The sequence below is a fragment of the Lolium rigidum genome, chromosome 7 (genome assembly GCF_022539505.1).
Source record: "Lolium rigidum isolate FL_2022 chromosome 7, APGP_CSIRO_Lrig_0.1, whole genome shotgun sequence".
NCBI classification, from domain to species: Eukaryota; Viridiplantae; Streptophyta; class Magnoliopsida; order Poales; family Poaceae; genus Lolium; species Lolium rigidum.
This window is the reverse complement of record NC_061514.1, coordinates 1,256,209-1,280,948: the sequence shown is the minus strand read 5'-3', so window position 1 is coordinate 1,280,948 and position 24,740 is coordinate 1,256,209. Positions and strand designations below refer to the sequence as shown.

Here is a 24,740-nt window from a genome sequence, read left to right as displayed (position 1 = left end):
TTCTCACCTCCAGTGTTCTGCCGCAGTTTGCTTTTGAGTTTATGGGCCTTAGTACTGTCGCTGACATGTGGGCTCACCTTCGTCAGGGTTATCAGCCGTGCTCTATATATGTCTGTGGTTCGTCAGGAGCATGATCTTCGCTAGGGTGACTCTACTAGTGATAAGTTCTACACACAAAGTGTTGCGATTTGGCGCCAGCTCGACTCTCTTGTTGTATGTGGAACCTACCCATGTTGTCAGACCGTGCGCGCTAATGTGGAGTTTCTGCGCGTCTACGAGTTCTTGTCTCGGCTCCGTCCGGAGTTTGACCCCCTCGTGCTCAGCTGCTTGCTCGTGGTCGTGTTCCCCTTTCCGAGGTGACGTATGAGCTTCATGCTGAGGAGACTCGCCTACGTGGTATTGGTTTACAGGATGTTCCTTCTGTGCTAGCTACCCGTGGCCCTTCGTCGTTGCCTGCTCCATCACCTCCTTCGAGGCCAGCTGCTCCGCCACTTTTACCCAATCTTTCGGCCCAGGGTCAGAGCCAGGGTCACCCCCGTTCTCACTGCACCTACTATGACATGGATGATCATTCTGAGTCCCGCTGCTACACGAAGGAGCGTGATCTACGTCAGCAGTCGTCTTCTCCTGGGCCTCGTGCTCCTTCTGGCCCATCAGGATCTTCTCCAGTTGAAGCAGGACATTGTGCGGCTTAGGTGGCTACTCGCCGCATCAAGGTCTCCCTCGACTGTTGGTTTTGTGACTGATTCTTTTGGCACTGCGCGACCACCATCCCCGTTGTTTCTGGACTCTGGACCTTTTCATATGACTTCTGATTCTTCTTGTTTGTCCTCTCTTCAACCTCTAGCTTCTCCTCTTAGTGTTCTTATTGCCGATGGTCTTCTCTTTCTATTTCTAGTTAGGGCACTCTTTCGACTCCTATTTTTGTTCCTGATATTTCTCATGTTCCACATCTTAAGATGAACTTGTTGTTTGCGGGCCAGCTTACTCTGGTGGTCGCGTCATTCTTGACATCAATTCTTGTTCTATTCAATGGCTCTAGTGGCTCGTCGGATGCGCAGTTTTTCGGATGTGACTTTTGATGAATCTCGTCCTTTGTATCCACGTTCGACCTCCTCAACCTCCATTGTGGAGGATCTATCTTTTCTGGTTTTTCCCGACTCTCCTCCCTCGGACCCACTTGTCTCTTCTTCTCCTTCTGTGTTGTCTCCTCCGACGTTTCCAACGACGTCTTCTCCTTCGTCTCCTCCGACTTCTTCGACGCCTCCTTCACACTCTTCACCGTTATCTCCTCTAGTTGCTTCTTCTCATCCTACTTTTCCTTTTCACTATACTCGTTGTCCACGTGTTATGCACGAGTCGACTGATGCACCCTCTACTTCTGGTGCACCGTCTCAGCCATCTTATTCCCTACGTACTTGGCCCCGTCCTCGTGGTTTCTATAACCCTGCTAGCTATAGTGTCTCAGCTATCCTAGAGCCGACTGCTTATCGTGAGGTTGTTGTTCATCCTGAATGGCAACTCGCTATGGCTGAGGTGATTGTTGCACTTGAGGGCACTGTCACGTGGGAGCTCGTTCCTCTTCCTCCCTGTGTTCATCCTATCACCTGTAAGTGGGTCTATAAGGTTAAGACCCGCTCTGATGGTACTCTTAAGCGATACAAAGCTCGACTCGTTGCTACAGGTTTTCAGCAGGAGCATGGTCGTGACTATAATGAGACTTTTGCTCATGTTTCTCACATGACCACTGTTCGGACTCTTCTTGTTGTGGCCTCTGCTCGCCATTGATCTGTGTCTCAGCTTGGTGTTAAGAATGCCTTTCTTAATGGTGAGTGGCGTGAGGAGGTTTATATGCACCCACCACTCGTCTTTGTCACTCTCTCTATAGCCTTAAGCAAGCCCCTCGTGCATGGTTTGAGCGCTTTGCTTCTGTGGTCACTGCTGCACATGATCCGACGTTAAAGATGCAAACGGGACGGGCACGGGACATCCCGCCTCCCGACTATTACACCCATCGGGACTTCACGTGACCGAGCGGGATATCAGGAAGCAGGAGACATTTGCCCAGTGGATCCCGTCAATTTTAAAACAGGTGGAGAATTCAACTAGTAGCTACTTTGACGCTGCCCAATTTAATTTTCCCACGCGTGGTCCCGCTCTTCCCGGACACGTAGGCTAGCAGTTACAATCGGGATTAACGGGACGGCAGCGCTAATCCCGCTGGGGTAGAGCGGGATCCCTCAGATGGAGTAAACTGGCTTTCCTAGCGGGACGGGAGGTGGGATTGGCGGCAGTCCCATCCCCCTTGCATCGTGATCCGACGTTGTTTTTTCACTCTTCTTATGTATGTTGATGACATGATCATCACTGCTGACGACCCTAAGTATATTGCCTTTGTCAAGGCACGTCTCAGTAAGCAGTTCCTTATGTCCGGTCTTGATCCACTTCGCTATTTCTTGGGATTGAGGGTTCATCCACCTCTGATGGCTTCTTTATATCCCAAGAACGTTATATTCAGAACCTTCTTGATCGTGCCGCTCTTACTGATGACCGTACTGTTGAGACTCCTATGGAGCTCAATATTTCTATTCATGCCTCTGATGGTGATCCTCTCTCTAATCCGACTCGACATCTTGTCAGGAGTCATGTCTATTTGGTTGTTATTCGCCCAAATATTTCTTAACTTGTCCATATTTTGAGTCAGTTTGTCTCTGTTCCCACTTCGATCCACTATAGTCACCTTCGTGTTCTACGCTATTTACGTGGAACGATCTCTCTGTCTCTTATTTCCTCATTCCAGCTCGTTCCAACTCCAATCCTACTCCGATGCCACGTGAGCAAGTGATCGTTCGGATCGCCGGTCCATGTCTGCATACTGTGTTTTCCTTGGTGATTCTCTCATTGCCTGGAAGACAAAGAACCATACCATAGTTTCCCGTTCGAGTGCAGAGGCTAAGTTGTGAGTTATGGCTCTTCTGACTGCTGAGGTGACTTGGTTACGGTGGTACTTGTAGATTCTGGTGTCTTTGATAGGACACCCATGACTCTCTTGTCTGACCAGTACACAGGCATTACCAAGCATTACCAAGCATATTGCACGTGAACCTGTGAAACATGACATTACCAAGCATATTGGTGTTGATGCTTCTTTTGTTCGTGCCAGTGTGCAGGATCAGATTATTGCGCTTAGTATGTGCCTTTCAGAGTTCCAGTTAGCGGATTTCTTTACGAAGGCCCAGAGTAGAGCGTAACATTAACTTTCTACTCTCCAAACTCAGTGTTGTCGATCCCCAGTAGTTACGAGGTATCCTGCATATTTCACTCTGTACATGTACTATATATTGTGACCTTTGGCCCCGTGAAATACAAGTTACTATTCCTCCAACAGGATTTAGTACAACTTTGTACTAAAGTTGAGTCAATTAAAAAGGACCGGAGGGAGTACTATCAACCACATGGGCATCCGTAGAAGATCAGATGTTACATTTAACCTCATTCCAATAACTCAGTATCCTCGTTGTTGAAATATATATATTACCAGCCCTTCTCTAACAGTTCAGACTTGGCTAGTGAATCAATCCAATATGGTATCAGGAGGTCTCAAATTCAAACCCTGACTAAGGCACAATTTAATATAAAAACAGTTGCAACCTCCCAATTATCCCACTTCTACGTCTTCAGGTATGTTGATCTCACGCTAAGGTCTTTCCATGCATGGCTACGATCTCTCGGTATGTCCAACCTAGACGTGAGGGGGTGTGTTGAATTATATATATTGCCAGCCCTCTAACCGTTTGAACTTTTGGAAAACTTGGCTAGTGCATCAATCCAACAATCATCAAAAACACAACCACATTGGGCAGATGATCAAGATCTCTTTGCTAGGCACATCCGCCCATGGCCGTGCGTCCAGGGCCAAAACATATGCCATGATTTTACTTTGTGGACACTTCAAGCCCGCACAAACCATGCACCATATGCCCGCTCTCCTATACAAGCATGTGTAACTCCGAAGGTATGCTTTGATTTTTTTTTCGAAATGGGTTTCCCCAGCCTCTGCATCAAGGTATGCTTTGATACCACATATAAGGAGTAGATATCTAATGCTACATGGCTTGTGTGTGCTACGTCATTCCAGCAAACTGGACCGTCCAATCTGAACCAAAGGATTAAACATGACTCCAGATGTGCCACCCCCAATGGCACATTGGCAAATTGGTCCCACTGTTTTCAAATCGCGCCAAAATGCAAGCTTGATTGGAGCAGCTCAGCACGCCGCTTCGAGATTCAGTTCGTCCCAAATCAAAGCTAGGTAAGTGTAGGGTAACTCATCAGGCAGCCGCAAAATCCAGTACGCTCCAAATCAAAGCTATGTGACCTGCCGCCGACAAGCATGGAGCTGGAGTAACCCCGGCGTTGTAGGGCTCCCAGCCGGCAGCTGCAACCCTGAGCAAGTTGTTCTTGGCACCTCCATCTCGTGGGCATGAGCAGACTTTTTTTTGACTGTGACTACGGCGGGCATAAGCCAGCCTGAACATATATTCAGTCAAGTTACCTATGAATCTTTTCAGCCTTTACAAGATGGGTCCAAATGAAACAAAGAGGTAAGCCCGAACCGTTTTCTTAGGGTTTAGGGGCTCCTGGCGACGTGGGTGGCGATCAGCAGGCGATCTGATCGCGCTCGACGAGTGGGAACGGCGATGCCGGGCTTTGGACCACCGATCGCAGGATCTGGTCGATCTCGACGATCGGGAACGGCGACGCTGGGCTTCAGACCACCTCTCGCAGGTTCTGGTCGAGCTCGACGATCGGGGATGGAGACGCTGGGCTTCGGACCACCTCTCGCAGGATCTGCCATGGCGGGTTCGGTGCCGGAGACTGGTGCAAGCACGGGTGCGGATGGAGGGGAAAAGGTGATCCTAGGGGTCAGGTCCAAGCTTTCCAAGCTGGGCCTCATGGCCAAGGAGAAAAAGATCTTGGTCATGGAAGATGATCCCGGATGAGGGAGAGACTCCGGTCAGGTATGCAGTGATGGGCAAGGTTCTCGCTGCCAAGAAGTTTCATATCCAGACAATTGAGAGTGCTCTTCGCCCGCAATGGGGAAACCCTAGAGGTCTGAAATTCACGGCTAAAGGGGATAATATTTTCTTAGCAAGTATGGACTTTGAGAACGATCGGAAGCGCATCTGGGAAGGAGCACCATGGACAGAGCACCATGGACAGTATCAAAACTTGCGGTGGTTCTGGATGATTTCGATGAGAGTATGAAGTCATCGGAGATTCAGGAGACTTCCGATGTGGTTCAGATGTGATGATCTGCCCTTCAACTGGATGAATGACACACGGGGGAAGGCTATTGCTAACCAAGTTGGAGAATTTATTAGGCTAAATCTTCATGAAAATAGTTCTCGATCTGGTTGGGGACAAAGTTTGAGAGCTAGAGTTTGGATTGATCTTGATGAACCTCTTATGAGGGGTTTCCCGATTGAATCCAAGAAGAGGAAGACGGTAGAATGGTACCCAATTAAATATGAGAGATTACCGTATTTCTGTTTCTCGTGTGGGAGGATTGGCCACTCTGAAAATTTTTGCCCAACTCCCGTTGAAAGAGATGAGAATGGGAAGTGTCCTTATGATGGCTCGCTGCGCTATCAGGAACCGTGGAAGCAAGAACCTCAATGGCAGCACCCTTTGACAAAAGATACTAATAAAGCGAGTTATCAAGCTAAGGAGGATGGTTCTAAAGCTAAGTCTGTTGGTGCTGAAAAATCTAATGGGAACACCAATCCTTCCACTAGCCATGTGCAGAATGTGGTTTCAAATTTTAATTTTAAAGCTCTTGGAGGTGGTCGGGGTGGTGGTGCCCAAGTGTACAGGAGGGAGACTCCCAAAGCATCGCTGGACTTTACTTTTCCAGTTATCAAAGGCCCAAATGATGTAATCATGTTCGAGGAGGATCCTGAGGGGTCAAAAAGAAATGCATTAGTCATCTTCTCCAAGTAAAATTGCTGGGGTTTCTGTCCCGGCAAAAAGAGCTAAGGGCACTGGAGAAGATGAAGAGCATCAATCTGATTCTGATTCTTTGGCGGCGGCTGAGAACCAGCCCTGCCGGGACCAATGAATTGTGTTAGTGCGAACTGCAGGGGGCTGGGGAACCACCCTGCAGTTCAAGAGCTTCGCGGTTTCGTGAAGCAATTGGATCCCACTCTACTCTTTGTAATGGAGACAAAAATTTCTGCGGAAAGAGTTGAGAAGTTAAAAAGCACTTTCGGTTTCTCTGGGGTGTTTGCAGCGAATAGCGATGGCCTTAGTGGCGGTGTTGGACTGTTCTGGTCATCAGCAGTGACAGTTAATATTAAGAGCTATAACTTACATCATATGGATGCAATAATTCACTGCAAGGATGGGTCTGTTCCTCCATGGCGTTTCACAGGAATTTATGGTGAATCTCGCAGAGAGAATAGATATCTAACTTGGACTCTGATGAGGAGGTTACACCAGCTCCGAAATCTCCCGTGGTTGTGTAGTGGTGATTTCAATGAAACGCTATACAACACGGAACATTTTAGTGAGCATGATAGAGATGAGTGGCAGATGAGGGCTTTCAGAGAAGTGACTGAAGATTGTGGTCTGATTGATCTTGGTTTCTCTGGTTTGCCTTATACTTAGGACAATAGACAAGAAGGTAGTGCTAATGTTAAGGCAAGGATTGATCGAGCTTTCGGTAATGATGGCCTTCTGAATCTATTTCAGGTTGTTAAAGTTAAACATATTAGTGTTGTTCAGTCTGATCACTATGATTCATACGGAGTTAAAGAAACATATCAGTCATCGTCCCTTGGGGAGGAGAGCTTTCAAATATGAGAATGTTTGGCAAACCCATGGTGATTATGACAAAGTAGTTGTGGATCTACGGCGAGAAGGCTGAAAGAGGCGTTGGTCTTGAGGGGTTTGCGAAAACTCTCTCAAGTATGCAGAATGGTTTATCATCCTGGGGTACAGCAACCTTTGGGGATTTCAAGAAAAAGCTCAGTAATTTGAGGAGGGAACTTGACAGGGTGAGGAGAATTTCCTTGGGTAGAGGTCCTTCGCCCGAGGAGAAGAAAATTATGGAAAGAATTAATGAGGCTCTGTTCCAAGAAGAGATTTGGATTAAGCAAAGATCTCGGGTTAACTGGCTAAGATCAGGTGATCGTAATGCTGCTTATTTCCATGCTTTTGCTTCCCAGCGCAAGAGAATGAACTCAATATCCTCTCTCCAACACGAGGATGGTACTTGGTGTGATGATGCGGAAGAGGTAAAAGATGAGGTACAAGGTTTCTATAAAAACTTGTATACTTGGAAGGAGCTCCTGATATGCAGGGACTTATCGATCTAGTTAATGAGAAAGTGGTGCAAGAGGATAAGGTCAATCTTGAAGCCGATTTTACTGAAGAGGAAGTCAAGAGAGCTCTTTTCCAAATGCATCCCTCTAAGGCACCAGGTGTTGATGGCTTCACGGCAGGATTTCACCAACGCCACTGGAATCTAGTTGGCCCGGAGCTGTGTGGTGCGGTGCTAGGCTTTCTAAATGGAGGGGAAATGCCGGAGATGATTAATGATACTGCCATAACTCTCATTCCCAAGGTGAGAAATCCCCAGCCCATTAAGCAATATAGGCCCATTTCTTTGTGCCTTTGTTCTTTACAAAATTGCAACTAAAACGGTGGCGAACAGAATGAGGCATGTACTGGAGTACACTATCAGCCAGGAACAAAGTGCTTTTGTGCCAGGACGATTAATTAGTGACAACGCTTTGGTGGCTTTTGAGTGTGTTCATGCTATGAAGAGAAAGAAGAAGGGAAAAAAGAGTCATTGTGCAGTCAAATTAGATATGATGAAAGCTTATCACCGTGTGGAATGGCCTTTTGTGGAGTCAATACTGACTAAACTTGGATTTCCACCTAGGTTAGTGCAGATAATTATGAAGTGTGTATCTACAGTTCGTTTTTCTGTTAAGGTGAATGGTGGGCTGCTCGAACCTTTTATTCCTTCTCGAGGAATCAGGCAGAGAGATCCTATGTCACCATATTTGTTTACATTACTACAATTCAGGCTTTATTGATAGGGGAGTTCGTGTGTGCAACAGATCTCGATGGATCTCTCATCTGTTATTTGCTGATGATAGTCTTATTTTCATCAATGCAAACGGGGCTAGTGCTACCAGGCTCAATGAAATTCTGGATATATATCATTTGGCGTCTGGACAAAAAGTGAATAAGGAGAAGAGTGCTATTTTCTTCAGTCCTTGTACGTCGGATACTCACACTCACAGGGAAGTGGTGAAACAACATCTGAATATTCATATTGAAGCCTTCAGTGAAAAGCATCTGGTCTGCCTACTGCTGTTGGCAAGTTAACAAGCGAGGCCTGAGTATATTACTGAAAGTGCAAGAAGTAGTGTGAATGGGTGGGCTGAAAAGAATCTATCTTGCCCAGGAAAAGAAGCTTTAATAAAATCAGTGGTCCAAGCCAAGCCGATCCATGGTATGAGTTGTTTTTTACTCTCCAAAAGTACTTGCAAGAAATTTACTTCTGTTATGGGACAATTTTGGTGGAGTGGAAATTTAGACATAAGGTCTATGCATTGGTTAGCCGATAAATTGGCTATTCCAAAAAAAACAAGGGGGTATGGGTTTCCGAGATATGCAGGCTTTTAATGTAGCTTTGCTAGGAAAACAGGCTTGGAGAATAATTATGAAGCCAGACTCCTTGTGTTCCCGGGTTCTTCGAACCAGGTATCTCCATAACCAGGAGTTGATGACTGCCAATGCTCCAAGGACAGCATCGAAAACCTGGCGTGCGATTCTGGCAGGAAGGGAGGCTTTGAAATTGGGTCTTATAAAGCGAATGGGCTACGGTCGGTCTATTTCGATTTGGGAAGATTGTAGGCTCTCTAACTCGCGACAATGAGACCAATGGGTCGTCCGAAGGAAACTGATCTTGTCATGGTAAACGAGCTTTTAAGCGCAAGTAATGATTGGAATGAGCCTTTGATCCGTGAGATATTTTTGCTCCGGATGTTGATTCCATTTTGAGTATTCCATTGAGGAGTACAGGGGGTGATGACTGGCTGGCATGGTCCAAAGAAAAATCTGGAATTTATACAGTTCGGTTGGCTTACAAGTCCTTGATGGAAGCGCGTCAGTCGAGGAGGCTAGGATTTATAATGGACATGTTGTGTCTTCGTCTGAAAATGATACTGATTTATGGAGAAGATTATGGAAACTGCCAGTAGTACCTAAGGTGCGTGTATTTTGGTGGCGAGTTCTTCGAGGAATTCTTCCTGACTATAGGACTTTGTCACGGCGACATATAATGGATAACAGCACATGTGCTCCTTGTAAAGCAGAATCTAAGTGTGATGCATGCTTTAATTGAATGCAGTCATGCGAAATTGTTTTGGGAAGCCGCAAAGGAAATTCTTGTAGTCAAATTGCCGAAGCTACATCCAGTGACATGGGCAAAAGATATCCTGTGTGGGCCTTTTTTCAACCAACATGAGAAAGCTATTATAACTTCAGTCATGTACTCGATCTGGTCATCGAGAAATAATCTGACTCATGGTGAGAGTGGTTTTAGTCCTGCTAAAACTATGGAGATGGTGAAGGAAACCTTGCAGACTCTTAAGTTACCAAGGGATAAGGGTGTTCCTAAATCTGCTAGGCCGGAATGTAAGTGGCAGAGACCACCTGATGGAGTTGTTAAAATTAATTCCGATGGTGCTGTTAATGTCAATGACAATCTGGCTGGTGCTGTTGCACGCGAGGGGGTGGTCTTCCGTGGTGCTACGGGTAAGACTTACCGAGGTGTGTCTAGTCCTTTGATGGTGGAGTCCCTTGCTTTTAGAGATGTTGTTGGGTATGCAAGAAGCAGGGGTTTCACTAATGTTGTTTTTGAAGTTGACTCTGAAGATTTGGTCCGACTTTGGAAAAATAGAGCTAATGATCTTTCAGTAGTCAAGCAGATCTTAGATGAGATTAGTGAGCTGAGTTTGTTGTTCACAAGTTTTTAGCTTAGTTCATGCTCGTCGCGAGGCTAACCAGGCGGCTCATTCTTGCGAAAAATATATAAGCCTACAGGATGGGTCGTTTTCCTGGGATGCTGAGCCACCTGCTTTTCTAGTTCACAGCCTTGGGGCTGATTGTAACTTGGTGTGATTTGTGGGCTGCAAGTTTCTGACGCACTCTTTTCCTTATCAGGGTACCTAAGTGGGCTGAAAGGTTTTTAATGAGGCGGCTTGCTAGCTTTTAATATATATTATCTTTCAAAAAAAAAGATGGGTCCAAATGAACCAGAGTACATAGGGGTTACAAGAAGAAAAAGAAAAACACACACCCACAACACACAAGACCGAGGAGGAAAAAGTGACCACCCCACAAATCTATGGGGCGGTTGGCCGATGAGAACTCATCGCAACCCAAGTACAGCGATCACAAGGAAGAGCCCAGGGATACGCAAGAGGGGCACCACAGCTCTAGTCCTCGCCGGAGTAATCGAACGACATTGGATCGCCGAGACCCAACAACGACACTGCACCGTCGACGTAATCGAAGGGAAGCGCGCATTCGAGACCACCCTACGCACTGACACCATCTGCGTCGAGGGGGTTGCCGAAGGGTCGCACGCGGCCAAGACGACGCCACGACGCCTGTGTGCCACCACCTAGAGTCGAAGGGCATCACCAAGCAGAGACACACCCATTGAGCACTTTCGCAACGAGCACCCTCAACGCGCCACAGAGCTCCAACAAGGACCCGACACCGGAACCCAACAACCGGCAAGAAGAAGTCACCACCACCGCTGCCAGGGCTCACCATTTACGATCAATCCAGGATAGAAAGAAACTAGAGATATCAGAAAGGTGCAAGAATCAACAAGAGGAGAAATAGAAAGGCAGTACTGTTATCTTGGATTGATCGTAAATGGTGCAAGAAAGAGACTAGAGATATCAGAAAGGATGGTCTCTGTGTCACAATGCTAAAAAGTAAAGGCACTGATATGCATATGTTTCATGGTAGGTAGCAGAACAAAAGCTTTGATCAATCAGGTCCCTTGGCTCAAAAGGGATGGCACGGATTGTTGTGAAATCAAGTAGCACATCAGACCATGTAGCACTAGATATATTCTCCACATATAAGATCCTGACACGAATCTTCTCAATACCAAGCCCACCACATGGAGAGCTTCATGTACGCATAACATCACTCTTGCACTTTCGTCCTCATTTCGTTCTACAGGGTTAACATGGACGTCTATGATTGGCACAAAAAAGGTACATACAAAAGAGATATATGTTTGGACTAACCACACCAAACAGATACTCATGGGCCACATGGACCTTACTAACTTTTCTCTCCCAAAAGCTTGGAAAGTGCTTCAGTTTGACACATGTCTTAGACTCCAACACTAGTATTCCCTCCGTTCTAAATTAGTTGATGCAGCTTTGGTCAGATTTGGTCTACACAGCGTATCTAGACACGTTCCAGTGTGTAGGTTCGCTCATTTTGGAAAAAAAAATCTGCATCAACTAATTTGGAACGGAGGGAGTAATACCTAATCACACATAAAATTGAGACCTTGCATAATTCCACATCTCCAAGTCCAACTTGTAAACGGCTCACACGCATATTCGACACAAAATCAACACATGATCTGCACAATCCTGTAGTACAAAACAAGTGGTTGCATGTGTTGTCTGGTGTCATTCCAGTGTCCCTATTGCCCATGCCACTACCTAGAAAGCAGCTTCCCAATCCCACAGGGCATGTTAAGGCGACCATGGCGCATGCAATGTGCATGCTGATTGCCTGGAAACTCAACTGGAAATCTTGGACGCCACCCCCGGGTGAAGTTCTTTATCCGGCTTGCTTGCCCGGATCGGTGCTTGAGACGAGTGAGCGTGCGGCGTGTCGGAGACTGCCCCACGCGACAAGATGCCCACTGTGCGACCAGTCGGTGGAGACTATGGCGCACATCCTGACCAGCTGCTCCTTCTCTAGGACAGTTTGGTTTGAGGATCTGTCGTGGATTCCATCCACTGTTGGGCCTCCTACGGTTGAGGGTGACTTCGTGGAGTGGTGGTTGCTGATGGTGCCGACCACCCCACGCCAATTGCGCAAAGGAACATCGTCACTCATCATGCTCACGGCGTCGTGGATTTGGAAGTGGATTTGGAAGCACAGGAACGTTGCGGTCTTCGACAACGCGCGTCCTTCGGTGGCCTCCTTGCTTAGTGACATCAAGGCCGAGGCGCGACAATGTGCGGACGCCCGGGGCTTCGCCAACTCCTCCCCTAGATTAGGTCTTTTGGGTTGAGTTGTACGGCGTGGCGTTGGTCCTACTTCTGGACATTGTACATACAAACCTTCTTTATCTATCAATGCATCGAAACGCAAGGCTTTTACGTTTTCGCGAATAAAAATGTGCATGCTGATTGCTGACTAACGAGTCGCGAGATGACCACGGCTATTCTATGTGATGTAGACAGTTATGATGTTACATAAAAGTGTGTTGGTTGCTTTCCTTGCAGGATCACGAGGCTAGTGATAGAGCCGTTCTCTCCACACCAGCTCTAAGGTGCAGCCGTGCGGTCTCGGCCACCACTACCCACACGGTCTCATGAGTCACAATTCTGGAGGGCCGACAAGGAAACACGAAGTAGGCAACACAGCAACTACTCTGGATCATCTGTGGCCTCATGGACATGCCATCGTCGTTCAATAAAAGAATGTGCAACGCTTATGATAACTTATACCTGGACTCCTTGTACACAATGTGATCTAAGCACTCGACTGCCTCATTAAGAATGTGCAAGTCAACAAGGGCACCAAGACGGTCATCAAGCATCACTGTGGCCATACACAAACCTATGATTAAGGTTACTCATCATGTCTCTAGCGGCATATGGCTGTGGTTTGCCATCATATCCAGCAGATTCCTATTTGTGTCTGTTCTAGAGGGAGCTATGGCACAAAATGTGACAGTGTTTCTTACACTACCCTTCGAGCCTATATCTTGAAGTTCCTATTTGTGTCTGTTCTAGAGGGAGCTATGGCACAAAATGTGAAGGCCAGCTGCCATGAGCTACATGACAATCTTGATATGAAAGCAGGTCTATGGAGTTAGTTTGGTTCATGGGCTTTGTGCGTATAGCAGGTGGGGCATTTGACCAAGCTTGCATCAGATCACGTTGGGACTTGGGAGTAATGTGTGGGAGAGTGAGTGTGACACCTTGTTTCCTCTTTAAAAGCTCGGAACTTGGAAATATTGAGTTCATTTACTTCTCGGTCACAATACACTGCCATGTTCCTCGAAGGAAAAAAAAACTAATCATCACTTCTTTACTTACCTTCCATCTGGTATTTCTGAAAAACACTGAATCGGCATTGAGAAGATCATCAAGTTCATCAAGATCTTTCTTTACTTTCAAAATCAGCTTACACATGGTTGCATCATTAGTTGCACTGAAAATACAGTTACGCCTTTTTGCATCATCAACGATATCTGTCCAGACAGTCCCACTTTTAGACAATGTATTAGCATCCCCAACAATCCAAAGACAGTGCCTACATTAAATAAAGCACCCATCAGATGGTTAGAAGTATGATCATTTCTCAAGTTTCAACAATTATAAAATAAAACAAAATGTAAATGCACCTTGCTCTAGTCAGAGCAACATTTGTTCTTTGGTTATCAGCAAGAAATCCAACAGCTCCTCTCCCATTGGATCTAACAGTCGATAGTATGATTACATCATCCTCTTGGCCTTGGAAACCATCAATGGACTTGATCCGCACACAAAACCCATCACATGTATCATACTTTTTGCCCAGCCTATGTTTAATTTCATCAACTTGAGAATTATATGGAGAGACCACACCGATGCTGAGCCCTTGGCCCGATCTTTCCCAAGCTGCAGGAAAAAAACAGAACTAGTATGTTAACTTACCTTTACGGATCAATTTTTGCGCAAGACCAGTGAGATTATAGCCAATAATTGACTTAACGCTGCTTACTTCACTAAGACAGAAAATTGTTATAGTAGATCCAGGTATATCAGCCAAGTAGCTTGTACGAAATATCAGATTAAGAATTAGCAAAGTTTTCAAGTTAGGATGCTCTAGTTAAATAAGGTAGGGTTTTAGCTTGGACATACATTTAAAGATGGTTTGGATCAGGTGCAGAACTACAGCAACTTCAACCATGTTCCTCCAACTGTTTCTAGTGCCCTCTTTGTCCTCTCTTCCATCAACTACGTTTATAAAAGTGTAGCTGCCAAAAGGGAGGCTTGTGTATGCCTTATTATAGAGAGGAGACGAGACATTTGGACCATCAACAATTTTCCTCTTATAGAACTGAGCAACTGGAAATAAGCTGATACAAGGATCCATGCGATACTGTATATTCAATAAATACTTCTCAAAGTTCAGCATAACCAATCTCTGGAAAAGACTTGTTCCAAATCCAGCTTCTTTGCATACCTGAAGATAAACAATGAAAGGCACAATTAAGGAATGAAAATATACAGTATCAAGAGGTCAAGGGAAAACCTTACTTGGCTTTTAACCATTGCACTCAGCTGGCAGTCATCTCCTACCAAAACAACATGTTTCATTGAATGCAGACGTAGTGGGATGACCAACTCACACTCCCACACTTGAGCAGCCTCATCAACAATTAGCACATCCAAGGGTGCGATATCCATGTTATGTAATCTATAAGAGCTAGAGGTAGTACAGAAAATAAGTGTTGCATTATGCATGCAGTATCTTTGGACCCATTTTCTGTTTACACCACTTGGTAAAGTAAGTGATTTTTGAAGATCCTTCAGCAATTTAAGGCATGCAGACCTTGCTCCATCTAGTTCCTTCTCAATAAAAGGAATAGGCTGCACGAAAACAGAGTTTTCAGTTGAAAATCCACCAAGGCCTCTTTTTAAGCTCTCATCAGTTAAATTTACATCGCACAGAAGGGCATCGATTTTTTTCAGAATATTAAACAATTTAGATATACTGCTGACATTATCACATGAGAAGCAACTTCCAGGAAGGTGAATCCACGAATTCATTATGCATCTTGAAAGAGCTTTTGCTGTAACATCAAATTGCTTCTTTAGAAATTCCGAAAAGCACATGTGATCACTACTTCCGTTATCCTCAAAAAGCATATCATACTGAGAACCAGAACCACAGTCTTCAAAAAAGGATACCATTGAAGCTAATCTGTACTTCCATCCAGACAATGGTGAAAAGCACCGAACAAGTTCTTCCACACGAAAATCCAAGAAAACTTCCTGGAGATCCTCAGTGATGTCCATGCTATACTTGTTCCCAAATAGCAAGACATCTCCAAGAGAAGTGGGCAGGCCCTTTTCATCAATATGTTCACCGAAATCCTTCAAGATCCGAAGGAAATGAGTGCAAACCCCAGTGACAGCAACATTTGTGGGAGCACATGTTAGAGTTCTGCATTTCAAACAAGCCAATGCCCACAATAAAGCACTGACCATCTTGGTCTTTCCTGCACCTGGTGGACCCCATATGAGCTTCATGAGGTTCATATGCTTACATTGTACAGCCAAGATGACAGATCGAATAGCATCCACTTGTGGTTGGTTAAGACTTATGGACAGTAGTTGCTCTATAAAAGAAGATAAACAGTCCCCATCCTGTTTAGCACAGATACCACAGACATCATCACCCTACAATCAAACCAACAAAGGGAAGCTCAAAATGTTAGGTACTGATATTAATAAAAGAATTAAGTGATATTCGAAGGCAATTATGCAAGTTATATTACCAGATTTGTGGGAGCTAACAGAGACTTGATAACTGTGAAGTTGTTATCCATGTGTGTATCAAAGCAAAGTGCTTTCCATATCCACATGTTTGTCATGATGTTACTGAGAAATAGTGCGTGCTTGAGTTTACTTGAGTCTTGCTCCAAATCAATGTCCTTTGGAACCTTAATTTTAAACCCCTTGCGGCAGTCATTGTCCACAGAAACCTCAGTAACCATTGCCAAGAAATAGATCACACCATAACGGCTGAAGTCCGTTGCAGCTTCAGGTTTCATGTTAGACAAGATAAATATGTCACCGTTCCTTGCAGTATAAGACTCGGGCCCATTGTCCATGAAATCCACATCCACGGAGTACAATCCTGATTTCCCTGCTGCCTCCACAGAAAGTATTCTCGAAGAGGGTGCTTCCGCGATGAGTTCAAGGCATGAGCCTAGATCTGACCTTGTCTCTTCAAGCAGAGGTGCACGATACGATTTTAAATAGTGATCAAGTGACGTGAAGGTGCAGGGAATAGTCTCAACCTAGAATTAAAAATAAACAGTAGATAAATGGAAAAAACGATTAAATCATCCTGAATGCAACAGCTTGAGAGCACAAAGTAATGGCGATGTGATCGAGCAGCAGAGAAAATCAAGCAAGTACCAGTATAGGAGTAAAGCTTGCCAATGTCACAAGTACTCAAGGAGGTTAGAATCGTAAATAATTTATAATTTCGGCCAACAACTTATACAGCAGGTAAATGACATGGAAATATATACAAATATCCCATTAAGCGACAGAAATAACATCTCCCAACAGCGCTTCAGAACCTGGCACAGGTATGATAGTGTTGTCGGCAGTTTTCTGGGAATCATCCACGGGCTAGATCATGGTAGTAGAGGCTACGAATGACATTTCACAGAATATCCGCGCATCATGTAAACAACAAATTTAGTGTGTAACCAAATATAGTGTGTAACTCTTGTAAACAACAAAGCACATCTCCATCACTCCATGAGTGATAATGAAATCGATTTTGGGGGAAATATTTAAACCATTTAGCTCGGCGGAATCAGATACATATGCCAGCAGCAGCAGCAGCAGCAGTATGCAATTTCCACACTAGTAGGCTAGCTAGCTGCATTTCCCAGCCCAGCTCGAGCAAACTCTGATAAAACGTGCACTACAAACCACGAGCAGTGAACAATGGCGGCATGGCGCAGATGCGAACCATTGATCGGTAGATTCAAACAGCTAAGCGGCCGCTCGTTTCTTCCTAGAAGAGCAAACCGTTGTTGTAACGTCCTCTTCCGCTCCTTCTTCTTCTCTCCTCCGGCCATGCATGTCTCCTCCCTCCACCACCGCCGCCTCCTGACCACAGCACATCGCCGCGTCGCACAAGCTCCGTTTCGACCCCGTCGACGCAAGCGCCCGGCCCGCGTAGAATAACAAGAAGCGTCCCGCAATCGGGGGGAAAACGGCCGCGCTCACAAATCAAGGCAACGGAATCCATCACGCACCTGCCCTCTGTAGAGGTCGTCGTCGATGATCTCCTGGACCGACCAGGAGACCACGATGTCGCTCAAATCCCCCATCTCCTCCTCCCCCAGCATCTCTCGCCGCCTCACGCACGAGCAACCGAGGTGCAAGCGAACGGCATTCTCGAGGAGGAAGGAAGCAGTAGGCCGGTCGCTTGCAGTCAATGCGGCCCGCTGCTAGGTCATCAAAAAGCAGATGGGGGGAGTGACCGCGCCAGACGTGCGAAAAGGTTTTTACTGTGGTGAAATCTTTTTTTTCTGGTTTGGCAATGGCGAAACCTTTTTTATCTCTAACGGTGAAATCGTTTGCTTCGGAGAGAAGGAACGTAAGGTCTACTATACCGTAGCCTTTGCGAGGTAGAGCTCCAGAGATTCCTGAACAAAACGTCTCGTCCATCTATTATTTATCCCTCTCTCTAGTCTTTTCAGAGCTAGTACAATAGAGTCTAGTCAGCTGACTATAAGACATTAAATAATATATTTTAGATGAGTTGGAGGAGAGAGAAGAGGAGAGAGAAGAGAGGTGGGCTACTATGCAATAGCCAGCTCTTGCACGTGCTCCTAGGCACCTTGTGAGAGTGAAATGTGGGCCATATATTAGTAAAGTACTACATTCTTATAGCCAACTATTGTACATGTTAGCTATATAATGACTATAAATGATATGACATCTTGTTATAGCCAACAGTTGGCTATACTATTGGAATTGCTCTCACCCACGGAGGGCGAATAGTCAACATGCATTGCCGGATATTTTAGTTTTGGTTTTAAATGCTGCATTTCTCTGTGGAAGAAAAAATACGAGCTGATTGCTTTGAGGCGGGAAGAAGGGGAGGCCAGCGCGGGAAACGTGGTAAAACGAGATGGCAGAACTTAGGTTACAAGGGCAAAGTAAGGCCCGCGTCGTTTGTCAAGTCGGCCCCTCACAGAATGTGAGGCCCGTCTCTCTCCGTTCTCATGTGCAGGATTTTTGCATCTCTGTCAATACCACTATGATCGGGGCCTAATTTTACAAACTAGGTGACGCCCAGAGTGATTTTTTGTAGCCTGAGCTACATGTAGCTACTTTTTTGTAAAATTTGAAAATAGAATTTTAAAGTTTTAAAAAATTCTAACAAAAAAATCTAGTTGTAGACAATGATGAGATCTACCAATCTGTAAAATTTAAACTTGAGATATCTTATATTCTGGGCCGCAGAAAAATGATAAATCTAACAGATTTTGAAATCACACTGTTCACTAATATTGATATCAGGATTTGTCATTTTTACACAAGTCTGAATATAAGGGCACCTCCAACGCGGCGATCCAAACGGACGCGCTGGATCGTCCGTTTTGGACCGTTTGGATGGCCGCGCGAACATCCAGACAGCGGCCCGCGTCCTCGTGTCTGTTTGGATCGCACGCTACGCCCAACGCGCGGACGCATCGCATATGTTAAACTAAAAAGAAAATAAATATAAAAAACAAAAACAAAGTAAATTTAAACTAGAGTTCATTAAACTTAGCCCTATTTTGGGCAATTTTTACATAAAAGAGAGCCCTATATGGGCTTTAAACTAAAAAAAAAGTGGAACCCTAGTCCAGGGTTTGGAACGCGGTGGCCGCCGGTGCGCCACCCTACTCCCAGTAGTACTCGTCGTCGTCGTTGATGAGGATGTCGCCCCCCGACGGCGACGCGTTGTTCCGGCTGGACACGCCGGAGGGCGCTGGGGACTCCGGCCAGGGCGACCACTACGCCTTTTCCCAGGCGGAGTGCGGGTCCGGAGGGCTCGCCGGCCTGCGCAGGCGTGCCAGTTGCGGCCTCCTTCTGCCACTGCTCCGCCGCAGCGGCCTGCAGCTCCGCCTCGTGCCGGAGCGCGGCCTGGAGCTCCTCCTCCGCCCGGAGCGCGGCCTGGCGCGTGGCCTCCTCCTGCCGGCGCACCATGGCAAGGAAGGCCCATGCCTCGGCGTCCTCCTGGCCTTCCTGGCCTTCTCCTCCAGTGCGGAGGCGCGCAGCGCCTCGGCGAGGTGCGGCCATTTGGCCAGCTCCTCGAGGTCGTTGAGCTCGCGGGATGCCGCCAGCGCGGCCTGCAGCTCTGCGTCGTCCTCCTCCTGGGGCTGGGGCTGGGCCTGTGGCACTTGCCCTGGCGCCGCAGCGGGCTCGTCGATGTAGAGGCAGCCAGGACAGGGGGCCAGCCCGCCTAGCAGGCGTGCGTGGCTGCACGCGATGCGGCTGCGGGCGAGGCCTCGCCGTCGCTGAGGTGAAGCACGTATGTCGGCGCGCATCGTGCTCCACCTCGAACCACAAGTCCTAGTTGGGACTTGTGTCGCCGTAGGCGGGGTCCTCCCGGAGGTCCGCCGACAGCTGCGCGTGGCGCCTCCGGATCTCCGCGATGCGGGCGCTGCCGGAGCCCGGGATCAGCGGCACCGGAATCCGATCTGGGCTAAGGTGCCAGCCGTGGGGGAGGTGCACGTCGCCCCACGGCATTGGGACACCGGCCTCCCAGAGCATCTGCGCCACCGCTACGGTGACGTAGATCCGGTCGCGGATGGGAGCCGGTGGCCCCATGGCGAACGCCGCCGGCGCGGGTCGCCGGCTTCTACCGGCCTCGTGGTCGTTCGCGGCCGGCGAGAACTCTCGCTTCGGGGCCATGGCGGCGCGGAAGGTCGAGCACGTGCGTGCGGACGGAGTGGAGAGTGGGGAATGGATAGGGACAGTCCCCCTCCCCGGTCCACATTCGGTGGGGACCGGAGCACCGACAGGTAGGCCAGCCACGCGAACCAGGCGGACACGCGCGGACGCCGCGTGCCATCCGCGACCACGCTAATCTGGCCCAGATTTGGGCCGGGTTTGGATCGTCTCGGACACCGCGGCCATCCGCATTTGCGATGCATGGCCGCGTTGGGACACGGATTTGACCGGTTGGACCCATCCGAACGCGCGGGCGCGGGATGGGTCGCCGCGTTGGAGATGCCCTAAGGTATTTCTAGTCGAAATTTTTCACGTTTGTAGATTACATTATTATCAACGTGTAGATTTAATTTCAGAATTTTATGAAACTTTGAAATGTTATTTTCAATTTTGCTGCCCGGGTGCAGAAACACCTTCCCGGTTTTGGCATCTCTGTCAATGCCACCCCACTCCTTTCGGTATTCCCACGCCAAAAAAAAATGTAAATTTTTACAGTATATTTGGAATTTTAGGGTTTCTTTACACATTTGAAATTCTCTTGATATCGTGATGTCGCCTAAAACTTCGTGGTCAGTGGGACCCGCGCGCCACATGGGGCGAGGGCCGGCAGTAACCCCTCTATCGCGTAATGGGGGCTTTTGCTCAGGGATTAGGCCGGTGGACTGCCAGCCCTTGGCTGCTGTCGGTGTAATGGGACCGGGGGTCTCCCCGATTACGCCTCGGCGTGCGGGCCTGGACCCACTGATCAGGGACCAAGCTGGTGCCAAGGACGCAAAGTGCATAGCAGGAGCCTTAGAGCAAGAACAATAACAAAACCAGTTATTGGCTATATGCCTCATCTAGAGCCATCGTAGAGTAAGCACCTGTACAATAGCTTGGCTATTATGTTAGGTCTTTTGAATATTTAATTCGGTTCTTGTGTTTGCATGCAAGACTATGGAGACATGCATTTAGTGCATGCAGCCTACCTATCTCCTTCCAACGAGCTGCAAGCGGGCTGTTAATTTCTTGTTTCTTGCCACAGCCGGCGATAGCTGAAGAGCCCGTTGCTCTCTCTCTCCTCCTTTCTCTTCCCTCCAACTAGGATTTTGCTGACATGGAATGGCTTGTAGCCTGCTGAGTAGACTCTATTGTACTTGCTCTTACAAGACAAACCAGGTATAGATTACGGTGAAACGGGTGTAACTTTGCTAAGATTTACCTTTGTCGTAGGCACCTAGGCGGCGGACAAACGCTACGGGACAAGGACAAGCCAAGACGATGAGTTGGGACAAGGAGAACAGGACAATGCAGAGCTGAGGGCAATCGTTGGGCCTCCTCTCGGGTTGCTCTGGAAGGAGACCGAGGTGCCGCCGGGAGGGGTAACCAAGCCAAGGCGTGGCCTGGATTGCCCCGTGAAGGACCAGAAGATCTTCTCTCCTTGGCCATGAGCGGCCCGAAAGCGGAAGTCAACCGAGTCTGACAAGGTGTGTCAGGCTCAACATACGGCACACATGCACCCCTGCACATCATCATAGCGCGAGCTGGCAGAATCATGCGTATCAGACATGAGTGATAGCTCGTTGGCCGAGCCATCACACCGCCATCAAGTACGTCAGCACACAGTCCGTGGTCGTTCATTGGCCATCAGCGCCACCCACCTGCTCGATTCCTGCGTGGCTCCGAGCGATCGAGCCCGGGAACGTCCTTGGGCGGTGCTCAGGCTGGTCGGTACAGAAAACCCTTGTGATGTAAAAGGGATTCCCCGGTCGGCGTGAGAGTTTCGATGGGTTACAACTAGGTATTAGTCGAGGCGCTAGCTTAACCAATTCATCTCAAAAGAAATACTCTGAAGCAGTTAGTATACCAACCCGTCTCTAAAAGACAAAATCATAGAGTTGGCCTCTTTACAAATCCGCCTCAACATTTAGAGATGACACTCTGAACCAGCTGACTCAAACATGAAACTTTTTTAAAATGTACTGTAAAAATAGCCGTCTCAGGCTTTTAAAAATTTAGAGACGGTTGGTAATAACCTCCGCTTGAGACTGGCATCCTTCTAGAGACGTCCGCTTATAATAAGCGTCTGAGGGTCTGCCGACTCTAGAGGTGGCGTAGAATTGTAACTGCCTCAGACGGTCCTAATATTAGTGGCAGTTTTTATTATGGATCGTTTGAGGTCTTCTTTGAGCCGGATCCAAAACTGTCTCAAGATGGCACGCTAGTAGACACCAAGGCTTTGAGCCGAAAAACAGAACCGTCTGAGAACGAAGGACTATAACCGTCTCTAAATAGTATGTCAGTACTAGTGACTATATTTAAATATGGACAAATGTTTTCTTATTTTCAAATCGTTAGCGATCATGTCTAGGATTTTTAATAGGACTTTATTTGCCAACAATCAGAATTCGTATTTTAAAGTTTTCAAAAAAAATTCGAACTAAATTTTGGAGATAGCCAATGATGTATGCTAGAATACAAATTAATTTGCATTGAGATTTTACACTATTTGTAGCATATATCATTGACTACCTCTATCACTTTATTTCAGATTTAAAAAAATATTTAAAATATGAATTTTAATTATTGTAAAATAAAGAGTTACATGTAGCTAGTCTATCAAGACGCCACGCTCAAACTAATATGGGATATATGTACACACGTTTTTCTTAGCCAACCATGTGCGATGTCATGGACTATGTGCGCAGGTTGAGGACCTACCGACGGTTTTTTATTTGGTCTGTAAGTGATCTTTTGCCGTGCACGTGCATATGGATCCTCAGATCTGGTCCATGTGAATCATGGACAACTTAGGCAGAAAAAAAGGAACTTAAATAAACTCTTGCACTGTACATTTACCAAAACATACTCTCAAAACGGTAGGCGTGATTCACATTACCACATGACATCCTTATACAGAAAAAAATATCCATGTCCAAATACAGATACAACAATCGAATGATACTACCATCGACGTACATTTTCCTCCTCCAAAACCACAGCCCTCGCATGCATCCATGCTCAGTCAGTTGGCAATAGAACCGATCCATGGAAAGAAGTTGAGCCGTTGTTTGAAGCTGGCCTCAACCCGAGGATGGAAGCAACAACATTGTATATCTCCACGTTCTCAAAGGAGGGCACCGTTTTGCCCCGCTGGAACCGAGGTCCGTGCGCGACAAACACGGTTCTCATTGAGAAGAAGGCATTGTCATACCCGTGCGCCCCTCCACACTCCCTTGCCTCAGATCGCTTTATCTCCACCTTATAACCTTCATCTACCAGCCCAATGATCGGTGGTATCCTGTAACTTTCCGAGTAGTGCAGGCGAGAAGGCAGGTCCTCCTTCAAGTAAACCTTGAGATACTTGCCATTCTTCACCTTCCCTGACCCTAGCCCTTGATTCATCCTGGCCACGACCTCGGCCGGTGAGACGCCATTTGTCGGCCTGATTGCCAGCAACGGCGTCGTCGATAGAACCCAATCTTCCTTGACCTCAATCCACGGAGCCAAGTCCTCGAGGGACACCAGCTTCTGGTCGCAGGTCCCAACAATCCCATGATCCCCGACCCATATAATGTTCACATCCTCAAACACCCCTCTGGCTTCCAAACCGGCGATGAGTCTCCCCATCATCTCATCAATGTGCATCACAGCCTCTGTGATGGCTGGGTCGTCCGGACCGACCTTGTGCCCGTGCGCGTCTGGGTCTTCCACGTACAGTGTCACAAGCTGCGGCATCTCGTTAGCCGGTAGATCAAAGTAACCAAGGATGGCATCAACCCTCTCCTCGAATGGCACGGAGCCATTATACTGGCGGCAGTACTTGCCGGGGCAGTCCCAGGAGCCCTTCTTTACCTCGGAGCCCGGCCAGAAGAAGGTCGAGGCCTGCAGCCCCTGGTTCGCCGCGGTGACCCATAGGGGCTCCCCGAGCCACCACTTGGGGTCACGGTTTGCTGTGGTGAATGTGTCCCCAGAGATGGGGTCGGGGAACATGTTGTTGATAATGCCGTGGGAGGAAGGGTAAAGGCCGGTCACGATGGAGTAGTGGTTGGGGAAGGTGTATGTGGGGAAGACGGGGATGAGGCCCTCCACGGCGGATGTGCCATTCGCAATGAGGCGGCGGAGGTGCGGGTTGGGGGCCTTGTACTGGAAGCCGAAGCGGAAGCCGTCTGTGGATATTAGGAGGACCACCGGCTTCGTGAGCTTGGACAACGGCCGCGCGACGGAGACAGTGGCATGAGCCGACGCGGTGGAGAAGGGCGGGAATAGGAGGAGCACGGCTGTGAGGAGGTGGAGGAAGCGGGAGGTGGCCGAGGGGGAGCGGACGAGGAGGGTGGCGGTAGGGAGTGGCATGTCGCCGGAGGAGAGGAGATGGGCGGAGAAAGGCGGAGATGCCATTGGGAGTTAGCTTGAGTTTTGCTCTTTGCTCTGACTTCGGGGGCTTTGTAGCCTGGTGTGATCCTCGGGATCTTCTTATTTTTTACAACAAAATCGCTCGGATCTGATTCTGCTGTCTCCACGAGTCTTGCGTGTTCCAGATCTGTTTAGCTAAGTATATTTAATTATTTTTTGTACGGTACTTACATTTAATTAATGGCCTAGGCTCTTGTTTTGGGCGGACAATCGCCTATGGAGACTCGCCTTTTTTTTCTCTGACATATACTACTCAAACCTCTCCATGTAAGAGCATCTTTTTTCTTTTTAGAATACGTAAGAGCATCCTAG

At 47.4% G+C, this 24,740-nt stretch overlaps 2 protein-coding genes across 2 annotated transcripts in view; both read right to left on the bottom strand.

Moving 5' to 3' along the window:
* The window catches only part of LOC124679269, a 30,941-nt gene extending 13,522 nt beyond the window's left edge, over positions 1-17,419 (bottom strand). The window contains exons 1-8 of the mRNA XM_047215063.1: positions 17,345-17,419; positions 15,842-16,366; positions 14,893-15,743; positions 14,598-14,766; positions 14,199-14,523; positions 13,700-13,955; positions 13,388-13,608; positions 12,489-12,508 (exon numbers count right to left, since the gene is read on the bottom strand). Of these exons, the coding sequence (XP_047071019.1) occupies positions 12,489-12,508; positions 13,388-13,608; positions 13,700-13,955; positions 14,199-14,523; positions 14,598-14,766; positions 14,893-15,743; positions 15,842-16,366; positions 17,345-17,419 (2,442 nt within the window). The remainder of the gene's footprint in view (positions 1-12,488; positions 12,509-13,387; positions 13,609-13,699; positions 13,956-14,198; positions 14,524-14,597; positions 14,767-14,892; positions 15,744-15,841; positions 16,367-17,344) is intronic.
* A 5,617-nt stretch (positions 17,420-23,036) lies between these two features.
* Positions 23,037-24,413, bottom strand: LOC124678945 (venom phosphodiesterase 2-like). Its single transcript, XM_047214795.1, has one exon. It carries the CDS (start codon positions 24,411-24,413, stop codon positions 23,037-23,039), a length of 1,377 nt encoding a protein of 458 aa, XP_047070751.1.
* Between the last annotated feature and the right edge of the window lie 327 nt (positions 24,414-24,740).